We start from the raw sequence: 17,648 nt of genomic DNA on the forward strand, positions 1-17,648 counted from the left end.
TCGTTTCCCAGGTGGCGAGCTCTGCAACTGAGACTGTGTGATGGTGACTTGGCGTGCCAAGTATGGGCAGGGAGGGAGCATATGGAATAGTCCCTTTTGTGAGCTTTAGGCTCCGGCAAAAGCATTTATATGCAACCAACTCCACAAGCCAGGCTGGGATTGCACCCCTCCTGCCAGGGTGGAATAAGGCTGTAATTTGGCCAGGTTGCTGCGTCGTAGTGTCCACCAGCTGCATGCCACTGATCCAACAGGTCACCCATCGGAGTTGCGATGCCAAATAATAATGCTCCATGTTGGGGATGGCTAATCCACCTCGGTCGACTGTAGATAAAGCTTTGCACCACTACTCTGCTACGGGTGCCGTGCCAAATGAACTGCCGCAGGTCTTGCTCTAGAGCGCAAAAAAACGAGGGTCTGATGTATATTGGCAAGTTTGTGAAGTGGTAGAGGAGCCGCGGAAGCACCACCATTTTCAGGAGTGCAATACGGCCCATGGTGGCCAGTGGGAGGGTGCACCAGAAGGACATCTGCGATCTTACCACCATCGCGGCCAACACAATGTTGCCTTGGTCTTCCAGCTGGCAGTAAATTCGGACTCCCAAATAACGGAATGCCAAACTCTGCCATGGCACCGGTGTACCCCCCAGTACCAAACCTGGATCAGGGGTCGTCTCGGCTAACGAATACAAGCAGGACTTCCAGCAGTTTACCCACTGAACATGACCCACAGGCATCCTGGAGGTAAATCAGCAGGTCATCAGCATACAGAGAAACTGCATGCGTGCCATCGTCCAGAGCGATGCCCCACTCCGCGCCGTTTGGCAGAGAGACGCGGCCGCCCGCTCGATGGCTATTGAGACTAACAGTGGGTAGAGCAGACACCCCTGTCTGGTGCCACGCTCGATAGGGACCACTTGAGACACATAGGGACCCGTCTTGATTTTGGCTATGGGCTACCCATACAGCAGCTTAACCAGACGCCGTAATGTTTCCCCCAGCCTGTACATGTTGAGGGCAGCAAATAAATAGCCCCACTCCAGGGTGTCGAATGCCTTCTCCAGGTCGAGGACCAGGCAACCAGGGTGTGTCCAGCTCTCTCTGGAGTAACGGGCCACACGGAAGAAGGGTTGTATATTCAGTGACGTGCAGCGAGCAGGCACAAAACCATTTTAGTCTGCATGCACTAACTTCAGTACCAGGGGAGCAAGTCTGTACGCTAGTATCTTGGCCAATACCTTGTAGTCTGTGTTCAATAGCGCCAGTGGTCGGTAGGAGCCTAATAGCTCCAGATCCCTATCTGGCTTGGGGAGTGAGACCAGCAGCGACTCGCGAAGTGACTCAGGGAGGTCAGACGACTACTGCGCTCTGTGGTACATTGACAGCAGACGCAGGACCAGGGTTGACTGAAGCGCTTTGTAGTACTCAGCCGGGAAGCCGTCGGGCCTGGGCACCTTACCAGTTGCAAGCGCCTGTATGGCCGCCTGCACCTCCAAGAGTGTGATCGGCTCCTCTAGTTCTGCCGATACAGCTGGCAGTGGCAGCGGGAGCAGGTAAGAGTCCAGACCCCAAGGCGCTACCCGAAGGGCCGACCTGTATAGTTTGGCATAATGGGCTGTGAACTCACAATGTAGGTCATGTTGGTGAGTCAATAGGTATCCTGCTGCTGATCGCAGCACAAGAACCAGAGGCTGTGAATGCTCTTGCCTAATCAATCTAGCTAGCAGCCTACTTGCTCTATCTGCCGCCGCTTGAGTATGCGCTGCATGCGTGGCATAGTTTATGCACGGCAGCCGTTCCATGACTCTGGCATGATCATGCTTCAGTTTGTCTAGCACATGCTGGGTACCAGTTGTATTCGCTACATCTGCCTCTAATTGGATGAGGGTTTCCTCGATGCACATTGCCTCTTTTTCCAATTGTCGGCGCATGCTCCAGCAAAGCCCCATGCACTGACCTCGGACCACCAGGGCCGGACTGGGAACCAAAACCAGCCCTGGCAAAGTGCTCGGCCGGCCCCACCTCCGGGGCTTGGGGGTACTGCTGAGCTCTTTGCCAGGGCCGGTTTTCGGCCGGTTTTGTTACACGGCCGACTTTGCAGCTATGCTGCAAAAACGGCCCTGTAACAAAAAACGGCCCTTAGGGGCCCAAAACCGGCACCCACCTGTGCTGCACACCGGGGAATTGCCTGGTGCCCGCTACGGCCAGTCCGGCCCTGCGGACCACCGCTTTGCTCTCATCCCACACGACACCAGCATCTGGGACCTAATCCCTATTTGTTTCTTAATCATTTTTAATAGTAGCGGCTAACGAGGCCCTGAAGGCGGGTCTTCCAGCACCGCGGGCTGTAGCCTCTACATGCGAGTGACCTGTGCATCATGTCCATCAAGCATCTGTATTATGTGAGGATTGTAGTCCGTGTGCATGTGACCCAAATACTCTGCCTGAACGCACTCAGCAATAAGTGTCGCGTTTCCCACAAACCCGTCAATACGCACGTGCTTTTTATGTGGATGAGAGTAATGTGAGTATAGGTGCTCCCGTGGATGCAGTGCCCTCCACATGTCTGCGAGACCCCAGTGACGCAACTATTCCCTCAAGGCTTTGGCGTTAGATGCAGCTGCGGTAAGCTGTAGTGGTGGGAAGGACCTGTCTAAGCTGGTGTCTAGTACCATGTTGAAATCTCCCCCCAGCAACCAGGGGATGTCACACCAGTGGGATACTATGCTAGAAAGCATCTGCCAGAATATTGCCTGATCGGCGTTGGGGGCATAAATGGACCCCAGAACAATCTGCCTCCCATTTAGTTTGCACCGTGTTAGCACATAGCGCCCATAAATGTCTATTTCTGTCTCTTCGGGTGTGTATGGAGTACCCGGGCAAATCCATATAAGAGCGCCTCTGGTGTATGAGGAATAACCTGTGGCCAATACCTGTGGCCAATACTAGCCAGAGATCCGTAAACTTCAACATAGGTGGCTATGTTGAAGTTTACGGATCTCCGGCTGTGTCAAATGCATTTCCTGCAATAGTGCTATGTGGGCGGCGTGGCGTTTTATGTAAGCCAATGTTTTGTACCTGCACGCTGGCATATACATTCCTCTAACGTTCCAGGTAATCTGGTGGTAGGCGGCATGATATGCTAATGTGGAGTAGACGCGAGTGCGAGGAGCTAAGCATATAGGGGCCAGGCCATGGGTAGCGCGCATGCATTTCGGGCGAAAGGTGTGCCTTTAGTAGCTTCTGCGGTACAACAACAGCGTGTGGGCCAACTAACGAGGGGATAAGCATTTCGCAAGGTAAAACGAGCAGAGGAACAGTGTGTGTCTGCCCAAACTGTGAACGGTGCCAAATGGCAAGTATTGGCTGTGTACACCGCGCTTCTGAACAGGGGGTGGGCTGAGGCGGTTGGAGAAGGCATTACCTGCGTGTGCTTAGGCCCCATCTCAGTGCGTGGGTGGGCCTGTGCTGCGACAAGCACCTTTTGATATGATGCATGAATGTCAATCGCGGCCGAGGTCGGAGAGAGGCAGTGATGGATGCACTGCCATGTTGTGTGCGCATTGTGTGTGGTTGTCGCCGGCGTGTATATTTGTATAGCCAGGCATGGCATTGCGCATGAGCCTCTATCGCTTGTTGGTAAATTGTTATGGTAGTAATTAATTAAAATCATTGGAAATAGGATTCTGTCAATACTTTTTATAGAACTACTGCATTACAGAAATGTTACAAAATATAAATGCTAAAATACTTAGTTAAAATTACACACATTTTGCGGAGCCTGAGAGCTTGGACATATTCGCTGTGTCCAAACATTTTTGTGCTTCTTTGTATTCTTTTTTTAACATGGTTATTAGAAAGGCAAGCCTTCCCACGTTTGTTCTAGGACAGAAGCATAAAAGATGCAAATTGGATTATGTATAATATTGTCACTCTCTACATTGCTATGGTTAATTCCGATATTTAGATCTTTAGCTCTGGAAACCTAAAAAGCTTTAATCCAGAAAACACATTCTCATTATTTGACCTTTTAATATTTCTTTTAAATAATATTGCATTTAATCGATAATTAAATTGGCATGAATAGGTTATGAAAAAGCTATATCAGTTCCCGTGAAATTCAAGAGAATTGAGGTTTCTTAGTATATTTCAGGACAGATTTTAATGGAATATTTGCCCAGACATTGTCCATACCCAGATTTTCAGTTCAGATGAAAGATGTTCAGATCGAGGCCTCTATGTGCCTCCCTCTTCCTCCACTTTAACTTGGAGGATGTTTTTTAGCATGTGCCTTGTTGCATGATTAATGTCATAACAAAACTTGATGAAGTTGCTTTACGTGGTAGGTCCTGGTTCAGGAGCATATGCAGGGACTAACATACTCCATTGTTTCAGATACAAGGCTTACCTGTAGGCAATTTTAATTTTAGAAGATCCCCCCTGAGAAAAATGAAATCAAGAGCTGCCTCCATAAGAGAGGTGGAGCCGGCTGTGTGCAATTATATGCTGAGTGAAGACTCGGTGATTAAGATGGCCACAGATTAGCTGTGGGTGAGGGTCTTTTTAAAAGACATGTTTTGTACAGCAGGAAAGAGAAACTAGAGTAACACTATGAGTGGGCAAGCTTTCTAATGATTTTTGGATAACCCTCAGCTGGCATAGTCCACGAGCCTCAGTTGCTTCTAAGTCCCACTAAATATTTTTGGAAATCTTGGTATAGGCCTTCACTTCCACATTTGATTGGGAGATTAAACGGTAAATAGCTGGACCCCTTTTGTCTCATTCCTTAACAATAGGATGTAATATACAGCCTCACCGCTACTTGTGCCTGTTGACATGCAGCTTGATATACCGGGTGACGCCAGCCCCTTCAGTAGCCCATCTCTGCCATGTAGAAAGACCCCGACATGGCGTTTCGGCCCTGGGCTCCCTTTGATATGATTGATGTAATTTGTGGATTTGTAGCCTCTCTGGTGAATGTATTTCCTTTTTATTTCCCATATCCTTCTCTTCCCCCTTTTCCTCCTATTTGTCAAGTTAAGGAAAATTTCAGCGTTGTTTTTATTCTTTTTCTAAGTTTTTTAAATTGCTCGGAGTCTTAATTTGATGGCTTTTGATTCGAGAGTGAACCAGGGCTTCATATTGTAAGACATTATATTTGTGATAATATTAGGATGTCTACAGCTATCTGAGTCGTTGACTATTGATTTAACTACTAGTGACCTATTTCCAAAGAAATGGAGGAATCCTGAAAACCCTCTTCACAGTTTGATAGTATGTTTTTGCTAATTCCATTCTTTAAATCTAATTAAACAAACCAGCGACCATTAGAGTATTTTCATGTCAATCAAAGATGTGGTGATTCCAACCATCTTGGCAATCAATCAATCAAGGATTTATAAAGCGCGGCAAATCGCCCATGAGTGTCTCAAGGCGCTGGAGTTACTAAAGCACTAACTAGTAGAGTTTCACCTGATTTGGTTGGCAGTCAAAGTATGAGGTCAATGGCAGATGGTCACTTTCGGATTGTTGTAGAGTGGTCAATTTGGAGCAAAAAGAAAGTAATGCATTAGATACAAAAGATGGTCTAGCGTGGATAAAATATCCCTCTGAAAAGAAATTATGTATTTGCTTTGTATTGCATTGCATCTGTGTAGCCTTGTAAGCTTTTTAAATTGAGTGACTGGAAAAGAGTGAAAAGACTTGATTCTTCATGAATACATTTGTGTGTGCATTTGATGGCATGATTTGTGGAGCTTGCCAATGTTTTCTGATTGTCTCAGAAATTCAAGTTAAAGTTGCCTGTAATTATTTTTTCGTAGACAGATTGTTGAAGTACGAGCTCTTTTGGTTTGATTAAACTTGTGATTTTGAGCTGCTGATGGGCGTTGTGTACGTTGTTGAGGTGTACTTTTAGTAGTAGGATAAAAAGATGTTTATGACAATTTGAGCGTTGATCTGGTGTTATGACCAGAATTGATTCACTTTTCTGTTCAAGTACTTTTATGTATTAGAGGCCTATATGGTGAGGCCACCTGATGCTCTGCAAAACTTGTAATGTTTTGCCGCTGAGCCGAATGTCTCAAGGTAGCACAAGCCCCACATATCCTGCAAGCATAGAAATCCCACTCTGTCACAAAGGAAGGGGTGGTGTCCATGTCTAGGAGCCTCTACAGGTAGCAACATTTCAGGATGTATGAGTATGTAGTGTAAGAGGGCTGCTCTTTGGAGTAAACACCTAATGTTAATGGCAACAAGCAGCAGACCTCTTGTATGGTCATATTTGGAGCTGGGAGCAGGAGTGGCCGGTATGGTGGAGGAGCGGGCAGGTGGGAGAGGGGGGGATGGGCACTAGGGATCGCGGGCGGGGGAGGAATACAAAAATATTGTAAATAAAACACGTACCTGCAGCCGTCCCCGTCAAGCTCTTGTGCTCCTCTTCACCAATTCAGGAAGGCACAGACTCTCAGAATCCGTATGGCCCATCCTGAAGCTGCTCTCACGCATGAGAACAGCTTCAGGATTGGCCTGAGCGCTCTTGATTTACGCTCCAGGACAGACTGTGAGTCTGTGCCTGCTCTGTCCAACCAAGTTCTGTTGCTGGGTTGGGGAGCGCTTTCACCGGGCATGATGGTTTGGCCGGCCTGATAAGGCTGGCCAAACTGTCATGCACAGTGTTGGGAATGCATTTGCAATCCCCTCAGTGCCTGTCACTACCAGGCCCCGCCCCAAGACTCGGCAGGAAAGGAAGAAAAAAAAAACGAGTGTCGTATTATTTTTCCTGTCCTGCCATCTTTGGGGGGTGACACTCCTCCTCCATATCGAAGGAGCCGCCGCTGGGCCTGAGAGGAAGCTGCACTTCCTCCTTCACCTTGTCAAAGTTGCACAGGAAGTGTTAATCGGGCGTGTAAAAAACGAATTGGACCATCCACTTGCGCCTCATAGGATAGATTTATGGCTTCATAGAGGTTTATTCCTGTAGGTGCTCCTAGAAGAACCGCAGTGTACTTCTCAGGCAAATATTGTTCCAGAATTCCCCATGTCCTGCTGCTGCATTCCACATATCTGTATGTTAGGATTAGCTTCAGATTAGTTTCAATGGAATGCATCTGGTAGACTCAATGGTAGCTTTGAATGTTCACTTTGGGTATAGTATTCCTGTACAATTCCCTCACTTAAGCACCATAAGTAAATAAATAAAGTTTATCTTATCTTTCAAGAATATGCAAGCATTATAATATTTGCTATTCTGGACACATATTGGGATGATGACTCAGTCTGAGTTCAAGAAAACAAGATACAATAATAAGGGACATCCCCATCCCAATCGATTAAATAAAAACAATTCAAGAAAACCAAGTATAGTCATAAAAGAGAAACTCACAAACCTGGCTATGAGTGTATGAGGTTTAATTCCCCCGTGATTACTCTTCCGTGTGCTCAGAATCTCTCCAATTCAAACCATTCATAAAGCACAAAAGATCCAAAGGCATCTCAGCACCGAACAAAGGTCCAAAATACCAGAATGACCAAAAGAGAACAGATTTTACCTATCTGCAGAACACTGGATAATCCTCCGTTTTCTGCCTTAGTCTTCCCAAATCTGGGGATTGTAAATACAACCTTATGTTTTTTGACTGCAAGCGCATGGAGAATACATAATCCTTAAGAATCCCCTTCAGACAATCCTGTGTTGAACCGTACATAGCATTTTGAATAACATCTGCCCCAAAATAAGCAGCCAGTGCAGTTATTTAAAAATCAGTCCTGTGATATTCTTAGGAATCCCAGGCCTGCTCCCACCATCACTGCCAGCTATCAGCCCATGGCCTGCTGTCAATTGTGGGGAAGATCTTGTGAAAGAACGTGTCCAAATATATATCCACCAACCTGGAAATTCATGGGATAATCGATCCACGGCAGACGGGCTTTTGTCGAGGTCAGGGCATTGAATTCACCCAGGCCGTCACGCTGGATAAAGTCACAGCCTTTTTAGATGAGGGCGTTACAGCGTGAGTGATCCTCCTGGCCTCTCCGTCATGTTTGATACAGCTTTTGACTCTGGACACTTGACTTAAACCATGATATTCTCAGACAGATTGCAGAGTATGAGAATCTTGGGTATAGCTCTCTCCTGGCTACAGTCTTTCTTTGTTGATAGCTCTGTCCATGTTTATGACGGAGCATATACGTCAGATACTTTCCCCCTAATATGCGGGGTACCCCAGGGCTCCTCATTGAGCCCTACCCTTTTTAACATATATATGAGGCCACTGGCAGATAATATTCAGCCCTTCGGGCTTTCAATTTTTTCCTAAGCTGACAATACGCAATTGGTTTTCTCCTTCACTCAGAGCCAAAACTCCATCTCCTCTTCGTTAGGCCCTTGCCTTGAGGAAAATGCTAACTGGATGAGTAACTCCTACCTTACGCTAACTGAAGGGAGAACGGAGCTTAAGATCCTTGGAAATAATCCTAACTTCTCTATACGTTTGGTCTGGCCAAGCTGTTTGTGTCCTCCAGCTCCAATAAACAGCCATAAAGAGTTGAGGAATGTGTCTGGACAAAACCTTGAACATTAATGCTTAAGCAGTAAAACTCGTAACCATCTGCTACCTTTTCCCTCTCCTTCCCTATACTTCAAAGAGGCTGGTGGTCCAGGCTCTCATTCTTACCCATCTGTACTATGGCAACTCTCTTCCTCTTGGAGCGCCAAAAGCTACAAGTAGGAAGCTACAAGTAGGACAGAATTCTGCTGCTCGGATTCACTATAACCTCCCGAGACATCAATCCATTCAACTAGCCTTGAGCACCCTCCAGTGGCTCCCCGTGGCCCAGAGAATTACATTTAAATCATTGTGTATCATCCTCAGGGCGACCCTCCATAAAGGGTCCCTGATCTCTCACTCCTGGGTATTGCCCTGCCTTCCCAGCAGAACTCTACCCTCTTCTAATGCTAATGTGGTTACAGTCCCCTGATTCGAAAGGTCAAATATGGAGGGCGCTCCTTTGTCTATAATGGAGCTAGACTTTGGAACAACCTTCCTCTCTCTGTGTAATCTGCACAAAAGAACCTCTCCTTTCGGAAATCACTAAAGATCTGGCTCTTTCAGAACAGCTCGCTCTAAACTCCTCTAACTGCTCTGTGCTGCACTATCAGCGCTGCGATTCCTAAGGGTAGCTATGCGCTCAATCAGTGCTTCATAGAATAGAATAGCTGACCATGGTAGTCTATTCCAGAGTCTGGCAGATATCAATATATGAGGTAGGGTGTTTGAGTACTGCACGTTTTTTCTCCAACTCTTTCCCTCGTTACTACTAATTTAACCAGGCAGAGTTGACCTGTGATGTCCCACTGTTGACTTCACTATCAACAATGTGAATTAATGTCTTTGTATGTCCCTTATCTTCTCTAGTAAAACCATTAGGCTGTAGGACTATATCCTATGTTGACAAGACCTGGATAATCGCCAACCTCCATGACAGTGGCCCATCAAGGGTGAACATTGTCAGCAAGTTGAATGCTAGTAAACTCGAAGTTCTGTTATGTGGTAATAACATCTCTCTCTGGGACAATGCACAATGGCTAGCAGACCTGGAGACACTTCCAACCTCTGCAGCAAAGAACATCTCTTGGTTTTGTAATTGATCAGAAGATCTTTTTTTGGGCCAGGTGACAGCAGTGGCATAAAACAAATTTCTAATCATCTGGTTTATTGAGGAAGGTTCTTCCCTCCTCCCTAGAAAGAAGCATGCGATGGTGTTCGCCACTTGTGTATTCTGATTATTGCAACAGCCTGTACCCAGAGTTTAAATTAGCTACCTATAGAACAGCAGGTGCACGTCAAGTGGCCCTGTATGGCTTATGCTGTGATAAATCTGAGCTCTCTTTGATGCTGGATATGTATATCAGCTCGCATACTTTGTGATCTGCAAACCTGTCCATCTTCATTGTGCCTCGGATAGCGAAAGAGTGTACTGGGGACACTTGTTTCGTTTTTCAACGCCCAAACTGTGGCACAACCTGCCATGCAGCCTCTCAAATATCAAGAACCCTCTCATCCTCCACGAGGCCTTCAAAAACATGTTATTCTGTTAGTTAAACTCCAGATCAACTGAGTATTATTTCTTCTTGTTTTCTGTCTTTCTTCACTGCCAGTAAGCCTTTTAAGCAGTAAAATGCTTTTCTAAACAAATGAATAAAATGACATCTTGCTGGGGTTTGGGTCACAACACCTACTGTGTGATTCTGGATCACTGCCAACCTTTCAAACAAGCGTTGCTACGATTACAATTAGAAGGTGTCTAAAATGTTGCTGTAACTCTAATCTGCACAAGCTCTGGAGGGAGGATAGATGGGAAAATATGTAGACATGTGAATGTCCATCACATAAGTATAGGCCTTTGTCTTTGCAGACCTGGCATGTTCTCAGGTACCAGCGGGCAGTTATTTTGCCTGACAAATAGACATCACGCACTGTCCTAAAAGACCTAATTGATGAGGTGCGAATGTTAACAAGACATATCGCTTCTGCTCATTGATGCTTTTCTTTCAAATATTTTTTAGAAGTCATTGTGCTCTGAGTTTTAAGTGGAATAACAATCTTTGGTGTCTCCATTAACCTTCCTATCAGCACCTCTTAGTTTGCTATTAATCCACTTCATGCCTCGATTTCTACCAGGCACTGAAATGCCAACCAATTTGGCAAAGGTTGCTGTATTGATTTAACCCTTCTCACAAAGGGTGGCATATTGCCCCTTTCTGATCATTATAGATCAATGAGATATCCAGTGTGCTGCTTCGATTGATGCCAGTAGAGGTGGATTCATGAAGTAAGTGCGGGTGGTGCTGCGAGAAGTAATACTATGTACTGGTTGTTAGAGTCCTGAGAGTGATGAGCACATTACCACCTTCTAGGACCCTAAACAGTTGTGCATAAACTGTTGTTGACGGGTGATGTCTGCTCCTGGCAGGATACACCTAAAGGCGGTAATGCTGCCTCCAGCAGACATATAAGATAAATACGGTGTTTATGCACACAGCATGCCCCATGCAAATGAGTCTTATTTGCAAGGCCACATGTCATGCAGATGGGTTCCAACCTGTACATCAGCTCGTGCTGTAACATTCCTTGTCTGACGGTGATCTGTGTGTCTCCTTGAAGCGACTCAGAGGTCCTCCGTCCTCCTCTACAGGGGGTGGGGCCAGAAGGGAGGGTTGTAGGAAACACATAGACTCTTCCCTTGGCCACCACCCAGCCTCTCCTGCAGTTGGTTGTGACATATTTGCCTTGGCCGGGACTCAGCTGAAGAACTTGGGGGAAATGATGCACGCCTAAATGATATACTCAGGTGCTGTACTTTATTTGTGTGCTCTGTGATTGTTTTGACTTCCAAAAAAGGTGAAATACACCAGACAGGTGGGCTGATATCTTGTGATTTTGTAAAGCAGGAAACCTTCCTTGTTAATCATTATCCTGATGCCAGTTCTTGGATAGCTAGAATCTATTTCTCTTGAGGAATGTTCCAACTCCTCCATGGTTTGTGCTAGCTTGGGCCTCTGATGTCAAACTGGCCTGCTCCTTGGTGTCATTTTGATTTTGTTTGGATTGTTCATTGTGTTCTTGTCATGATTTTGTCATTTGAACAGATCGATGATATGGTGGTATCCCAAGACGCTACAGTGCTCCAGCTGGAGAACCACCACACGGAGGCCATTGCGGTCCTGCGGGATGAACACGACTACCAAGTTGAAGGCAAGCTTTGCTTATTTATAATAAACATCTAGAGTGTGAGTGAATGCTTAGTGTTGTCCAGCACGGTTTCACCTCATGATCCCTTCCCATTCCATGGGAGTTCCTGCGGTGGGAGGGTAATGCTACACTGAGTTGGGTGAAGAATGTAGCTGGTGGGAAAGAAAAGCAGAGGCTCCCATGGGGCAGGCACCAGGCACCGCTGTGAGGCGATAGTTGTGTTCCATTGCTTAACTATCCATCTATGCCGCCCGGCCTCCGGGATGTGGGCTGAATGGCTGTGTGCGTTGCTAAACCGAGGAATATGACCGGAGATTGTAGGGGGTGCCGGTTGCCCCGATGGTTATGTTGCTGAAAATGTTGCAATAAAAAACATGTTAAAAAAAAAAAAAAAAAAAATGATCCCTTCCCATTCCATGCTCACGTCAGGTCCTCTGTCTTTGAGGCAGTTTGTCTGTCTGACTGTCCTCACATTCGTCTTTCAGAAAGACTCTGAGCATTTAGTTCTGAAAGTCCTTGCCTGCGTCTCCATCCCATCTAATCGACCTTTCCCTCGTTTATACTCCTTGCCATCAACTTGGCCTTACCAACGCCATTGCCAATTTCATTTTCTCAAATTCCTTTCTCTATCCCATGTTCACACGGTTCAATCTAGAATTTAGCCACGCTACTCTGTAGCTCTGACTCCCTTTTCACTCAAGAACGTGGTCACATTTATTTGGCCCAGCGCTCCATTGGTACCTCCATTCATCACCATCCTGATTAGGACTGGCTACCTGAACATCCCAAACAAGTCTGTCTGTCTGTAACAGGGTGGACAGTTTGTGGTCTGCTGTCGCACACTGCCTGTTTTTCCTGAATTTACTGTCAAGAGATTCAAACACACACACACAAAAATATCACCGAGTGATTCACTTTTCTATATTTCATATCGAAAGAAAACATTTGTCCCCTTGTATTCTGAACATAATGCAATTTTGGTATAACATGACCATTAACTCACTAATTATTTCAGCTTTGAAACTGACATGGTACAATTCAATCCGTATTTACACAATTATTTCAACATTTTGTCCACCTCCAGTAGCTGATTAAACTGAACAAAATATAAACTAATAATATGTTATCCTCAAGGTCTTATAACACCAGGCAGCCATTTCTGTATATATGGGTTTTCTGGCATACAGCATAGGTCCATGCATTTCGTACATCTGTACATGATTATGGGACTTCACGAAAAGTTAGCAACATACACTTCATTAAAGCTATAACCAGTGCGGAAGTTGGAAAAAATTACTTTAGGATTCCATCAATGAGACCCAGAGGTGGAATCAGAAACTGGGTGGAATTGCAAAAGTCAGAGTCTTGAACAGAAGAATATGACCCACAATTTACACATTTATTTTTCAAAATCTCTGACCCCAAAAAATTGGCAACAAGGACAAATGTTATAGTAAATCTGTTCTTACTTATTTAATTGGTCACTGACAGACTACATATTAAAAAATCCTATACGTTAGGACACCTGTTGAAAAGATCGTTGTGTACACAACACACAAATCTATCTGGTCTGAAAGGTTTCCCTCAGAAGATCTTCCTAATTCAGGGAACCCAATATTTCTGATTGCAGGTGTGTCGGGATTCTTATAAAAAGGATGACACATCTTCACCTACTAACCTAGGTGGCATGCCTCCGCTTCAGGTTGTAACATCCCAACAGTTTGTTTAGGGGAGCGAATGGGCTTACTGTAATTATAGGAAGTGCTTTGTTGTTGGTGGTAGAGCAATACCATCATGAAGTAAGGGATCCTAAAAATCCCCCTCCGAAAGAATATTAAAATTTGTGTGTTGGGATTATTGAGATATTTAATGCACCCATACCCCATAGTAATAAATATCCCGGACATGTCAGCTTGTCCGGGGCTCCTCCAGGGGTCCAAGGCTTTCTTCCGGATCGTGATCCCTACTTAATTAGTCAATTCTCATTCAATCATGCATACACTCACATTGGTGTCTAATGCATGTGGTACTCGCTGTGGATTTGTCAGATCTAGATATCCAGCGCCCCATACAGGGAAAACACTGGGCACCCCTTGTTGTTAAACAGTCCTCAATATCCAGTGGCAAAACACACCTAAAAGGCAAACGGTGGGCGACTCTCTGTGATGACTGTTTGACTACAGGGGACTACAAGGGACAAACACTTCAGGGGGATTTCCCTGGGGATTGACTTAAGACACCAAGGTTTATTTTGCAGCATCAATGATTGGGATCATTCTGAAGTGAAACAACACGAGTTCTTCTCCCAGTAGCACAAGACCCCATATTTACCATATGGTTTAACATCTGAGTCTTATGTACACTAATGTGTTGTGTGCACAAGTAAGTGTTTTTGATCTCCAGAATAAAAACACTGGCTAGACATTGATTTATTGATTGCTATTGGGGGGGTCTATTGTGTTTTGAGTGTCTTAATGCCATCACTTCCCTGAGTAAGCCTTGGGCTTCTCAACTTTGCCACCATTAGGGCCATGTGCTAAAGAGGATTAGGTATTGCTCAGTGTAGGGTTTCATAGTAAGTGTAAGCCCCAGGTAGCAAGTGGTAAAAGGCTCTGGTTGTCACAGTCTAATTCAAGTAACCCCTGATTTCCACAGGCCCAATACATTATAGTATCCTAGCATATTAACTTGAAGGCCACACAAGAACTCTGATACATTATGGGTGTCTCCCCAGGAAGTCATTGAATGCTATGTAACATCTGTTTTTGCAGCGTGAACTTTATCTGAATTCACATGCGGTGCATTATTCTGTCATCTAGTGTTTGGGTTTGAATTTTTTTTTTAATGGTGTCATCTGTTCTTACCATTTTTTTGCCTTGCCCCAGTGTGCAAGGCAAATTTGTTTTTGCAATCTAACAGAGACAGCACAAGGCAACATGCAAACACTGCCAGTCTCTCATGACGTGGTATCCATCAGGAAGGGAAATGTTCTTCACCCACAACCCAAAACTCTGAGCTTGGCAGCATAGCTCCTGAGGACATAGAATTCAGGCAATTAGGTTTTCTGGGAAGAACAATGTTATGTTATGCAGATTTGTGTGGCGCAGGTTATCGCCCATGAGGGTATTCAGCCACTGGAGGAGGAGCGAAGGCAATGCCCTGCTCCTAGTTGAACAACATGATCTTCAATTTCTTGCAAAAGTTGAGGAGTGACGTGTCAGTTCTGATGTGTAGAGGAAGTTTGTTCCAGTTTTTTGGTGGCGATGAAGGAGCATACCCTCCTGTCTTGCTTCTGTGGATGCGGGGCTTTGTGCAAGGGAGAGAGAGGTGGAGTGTAGCTGTCTGGAGGTTTGGTAGAGTTGGTCGTTGAGGTATGCTGGTCTGGTGTTGTGGAGGGCTTTCTAGACGTGGATGAGCAATGGAAGTCCTAAGGAAAGCAGAAAGGTTAACTACAAGGAAATGCTACACAGCCTAATGGGAAAGGTATATGAGGTGGTGGCAAAGGTCTAGCCTTTCAGAAGCAGGACGCAGGACACCACGTCATCAGATACCTAACATCTACTGGATAGCAAACTGACCTATGCCTCGCTGAAGGTTCAGCTGATAACGATAGAGGCCTAGACTACGAGTCACATAGGCAGAAGTTTGGTCAATGCACCAGTGGTCAAAATGTTCTAGAGGAGGTAAGAGAATTCTCCCACCAAGATGCACACCAGTACTCATCTGGAACCTAAATGTGGTGCTAACAGAACTGACGAGAGACCCTTTTCAACAACTCCACAAAGCAAAACTTAAATTTGTGACACTAAAAATAGCCTTCCTAATTGCAATGACATCACTACGCTGGGTAAGAGATTTACAAGTGCTTACCACCCAGGAATCATACTTGCAAATACACAAGGACAGGGTCATCATGAGGACTAACCCACATTTTCTACCAAAGGTCATATCGTGTTTTCACATGAGCCAAACGATCCCAATACCAAGTATTTTCCAGGTGCCAAAGACTCAAGCTGAAACGACCTTGTGCATGCTAGATGTATGTAGAGTGGTAATGTACTACCTAGAGAGAACAAAACCTGTCAGAAAAGGAAGCCAGTTCTTTGTATCCTTCGCATTCAAGAACATGGGACTACCAGTAACTAAGGATACCATTGCTAGAAGGATAGCTAAGACTATATAAATGTGTCACAAGAAGACTGGCATACAATTGGAGACAAAGCCAAGAACGCACTCAACAAGGAAGAAGGAAGCCACCATAGCCTTCTCAGCAAACTACCCATTAAGTCACATATGCATGGCAGCTACCTAGTCAGCGACATGGTCTTCAGTCCATACGTTTACAAAGCAATATTGCGTAGCTATCCAAGTGAATCACAAGTGAGACAAAAAAAACTAAACCATGTGTTTGCAAGTTGAAGTTAATTTCAAACCCAACCACCACAATAAACAAAGATATTGCTACAAAGGCAATTGAAAGCGTGAAAATCCAGAAAAAAACTTTAACTTAAAGGTAGGAGTAGTTTTACAGCTTGAAGAATTTTCTGGATTCACATGTGACCCACCCTCCTTCCCAGGAAATGAGGTGAAACAAGGCAAACAAGGATAAGGAAAAAAAATTAAGGCAAATCTTAAAAACAACAGAAAGCCAATTTGAAATTCAGAACACACCCCAGTCAACTGGGGAATAAAATCTGAAGATGGTGACCTCACAGAAGGGCTTTTGGGACAGGTGTCTGATGTCAGGAGAGGGACAGACAAGGCACCAAATGGTAACAAGAGACAAAACCAAACAACAACAAAAACAAGCATTTGCAATGCAATAGGTCTCGCATTTGCGAGAGGTTAAGCTATTGGCATTGTAAATGACAATGCCTTTTATTGATCTGATTTGCTAATTAACACATAAATAAAAGGCATTGTCATTTACAATGCCAATAGCTCAAACTCTTGTAAGACCTATTCACAGAAGGGGCCACCATTGTCCCAGTGCTCGGAAAGTGAAAGCACGCATGGCTCGCTGAATGTTATAGGAAGGCATGTTGTTCCGCAGTAGGAGAAACTCATTAAAGAAAACAATGCTTACAGACTAAAAAAGACGTACCATGTAACAACCGAAGTAAAAGGGCCAGTCCTCATGGGAGGTTACAAATGAAGACAAGGGGGGACTAACAAGCCTAATAACAAATTACACGCCAGCATTTAGGAAGGACAATGACACAAGCCAATGACAAATATGGGCGGAGTGTGGGCGGGTCTTCTATTACATACTCCAGTACAGCATGCCGCAGAGCAGCGCATGCGCTGCCCAGGCTCCACCTAAAGAAGACTGCAAGAGGAGAATTCTAAACCCAACCACTAGATGGCACAATGATGCACATGTCAATCTGAACATTTTACAAGCTGCAAAACTACTCCTACCCGTAAGTAATCATTTTGTTAATGTGGTCATGACCACAAGCAATGGATATCGGGCAGGCATCGGGTTTTAACTCTACCCTAATATGTTAGGATTACATTAAAGCTCAGCGAGTACTGAACTATATGAACCTCACTGAAATTGAGAGATGGCTTAGATGACATCCCAGAGGACGCAGGAGTGTAAGTAGTGAGACATCACGTTACTCTGAATTTCTAAGAATTTCACAGAACATTACTCTGAAATTTAGACCCAGCACATGAATTATAGTCCTACATAGTTGTGTACGTAATGTCATTAATATGACTCCATTTTCTAACACACGTCGGTTAAGGATATGCATTTTCCCGTCTGCCCCTAGAAATGTACATAAGAGGCCCTTGCTCATTTTTGTAGTGCTTTTATAAAACAGTTGTACTGGTGAAAATACTTCATTCCCTCAGTGTTATACCTGCCATAGAATGTACTCACTGCAAATT

General features: G+C 44.9%; 1 protein-coding gene across 1 annotated transcript in view; it reads left to right on the top strand.

Annotated features, from left to right (window-relative positions):
• Positions 1 to 17,648, top strand: part of MTUS2 (microtubule associated scaffold protein 2) — a 1,510,781-nt gene that overhangs the window by 1,426,301 nt on the left and 66,832 nt on the right. Inside the window, exon 12 of the mRNA XM_085621650.1 lies at positions 11,648 to 11,753. Within this exon, the coding sequence (XP_085477776.1) occupies positions 11,648 to 11,753 (106 nt within the window). The remainder of the gene's footprint in view (positions 1 to 11,647; positions 11,754 to 17,648) is intronic.

This window comes from Triturus cristatus, chromosome 8 (genome assembly GCF_964204655.1).
Source record: "Triturus cristatus chromosome 8, aTriCri1.1, whole genome shotgun sequence".
NCBI lineage: Eukaryota > Metazoa > Chordata > Amphibia > Caudata > Salamandridae > Triturus > Triturus cristatus.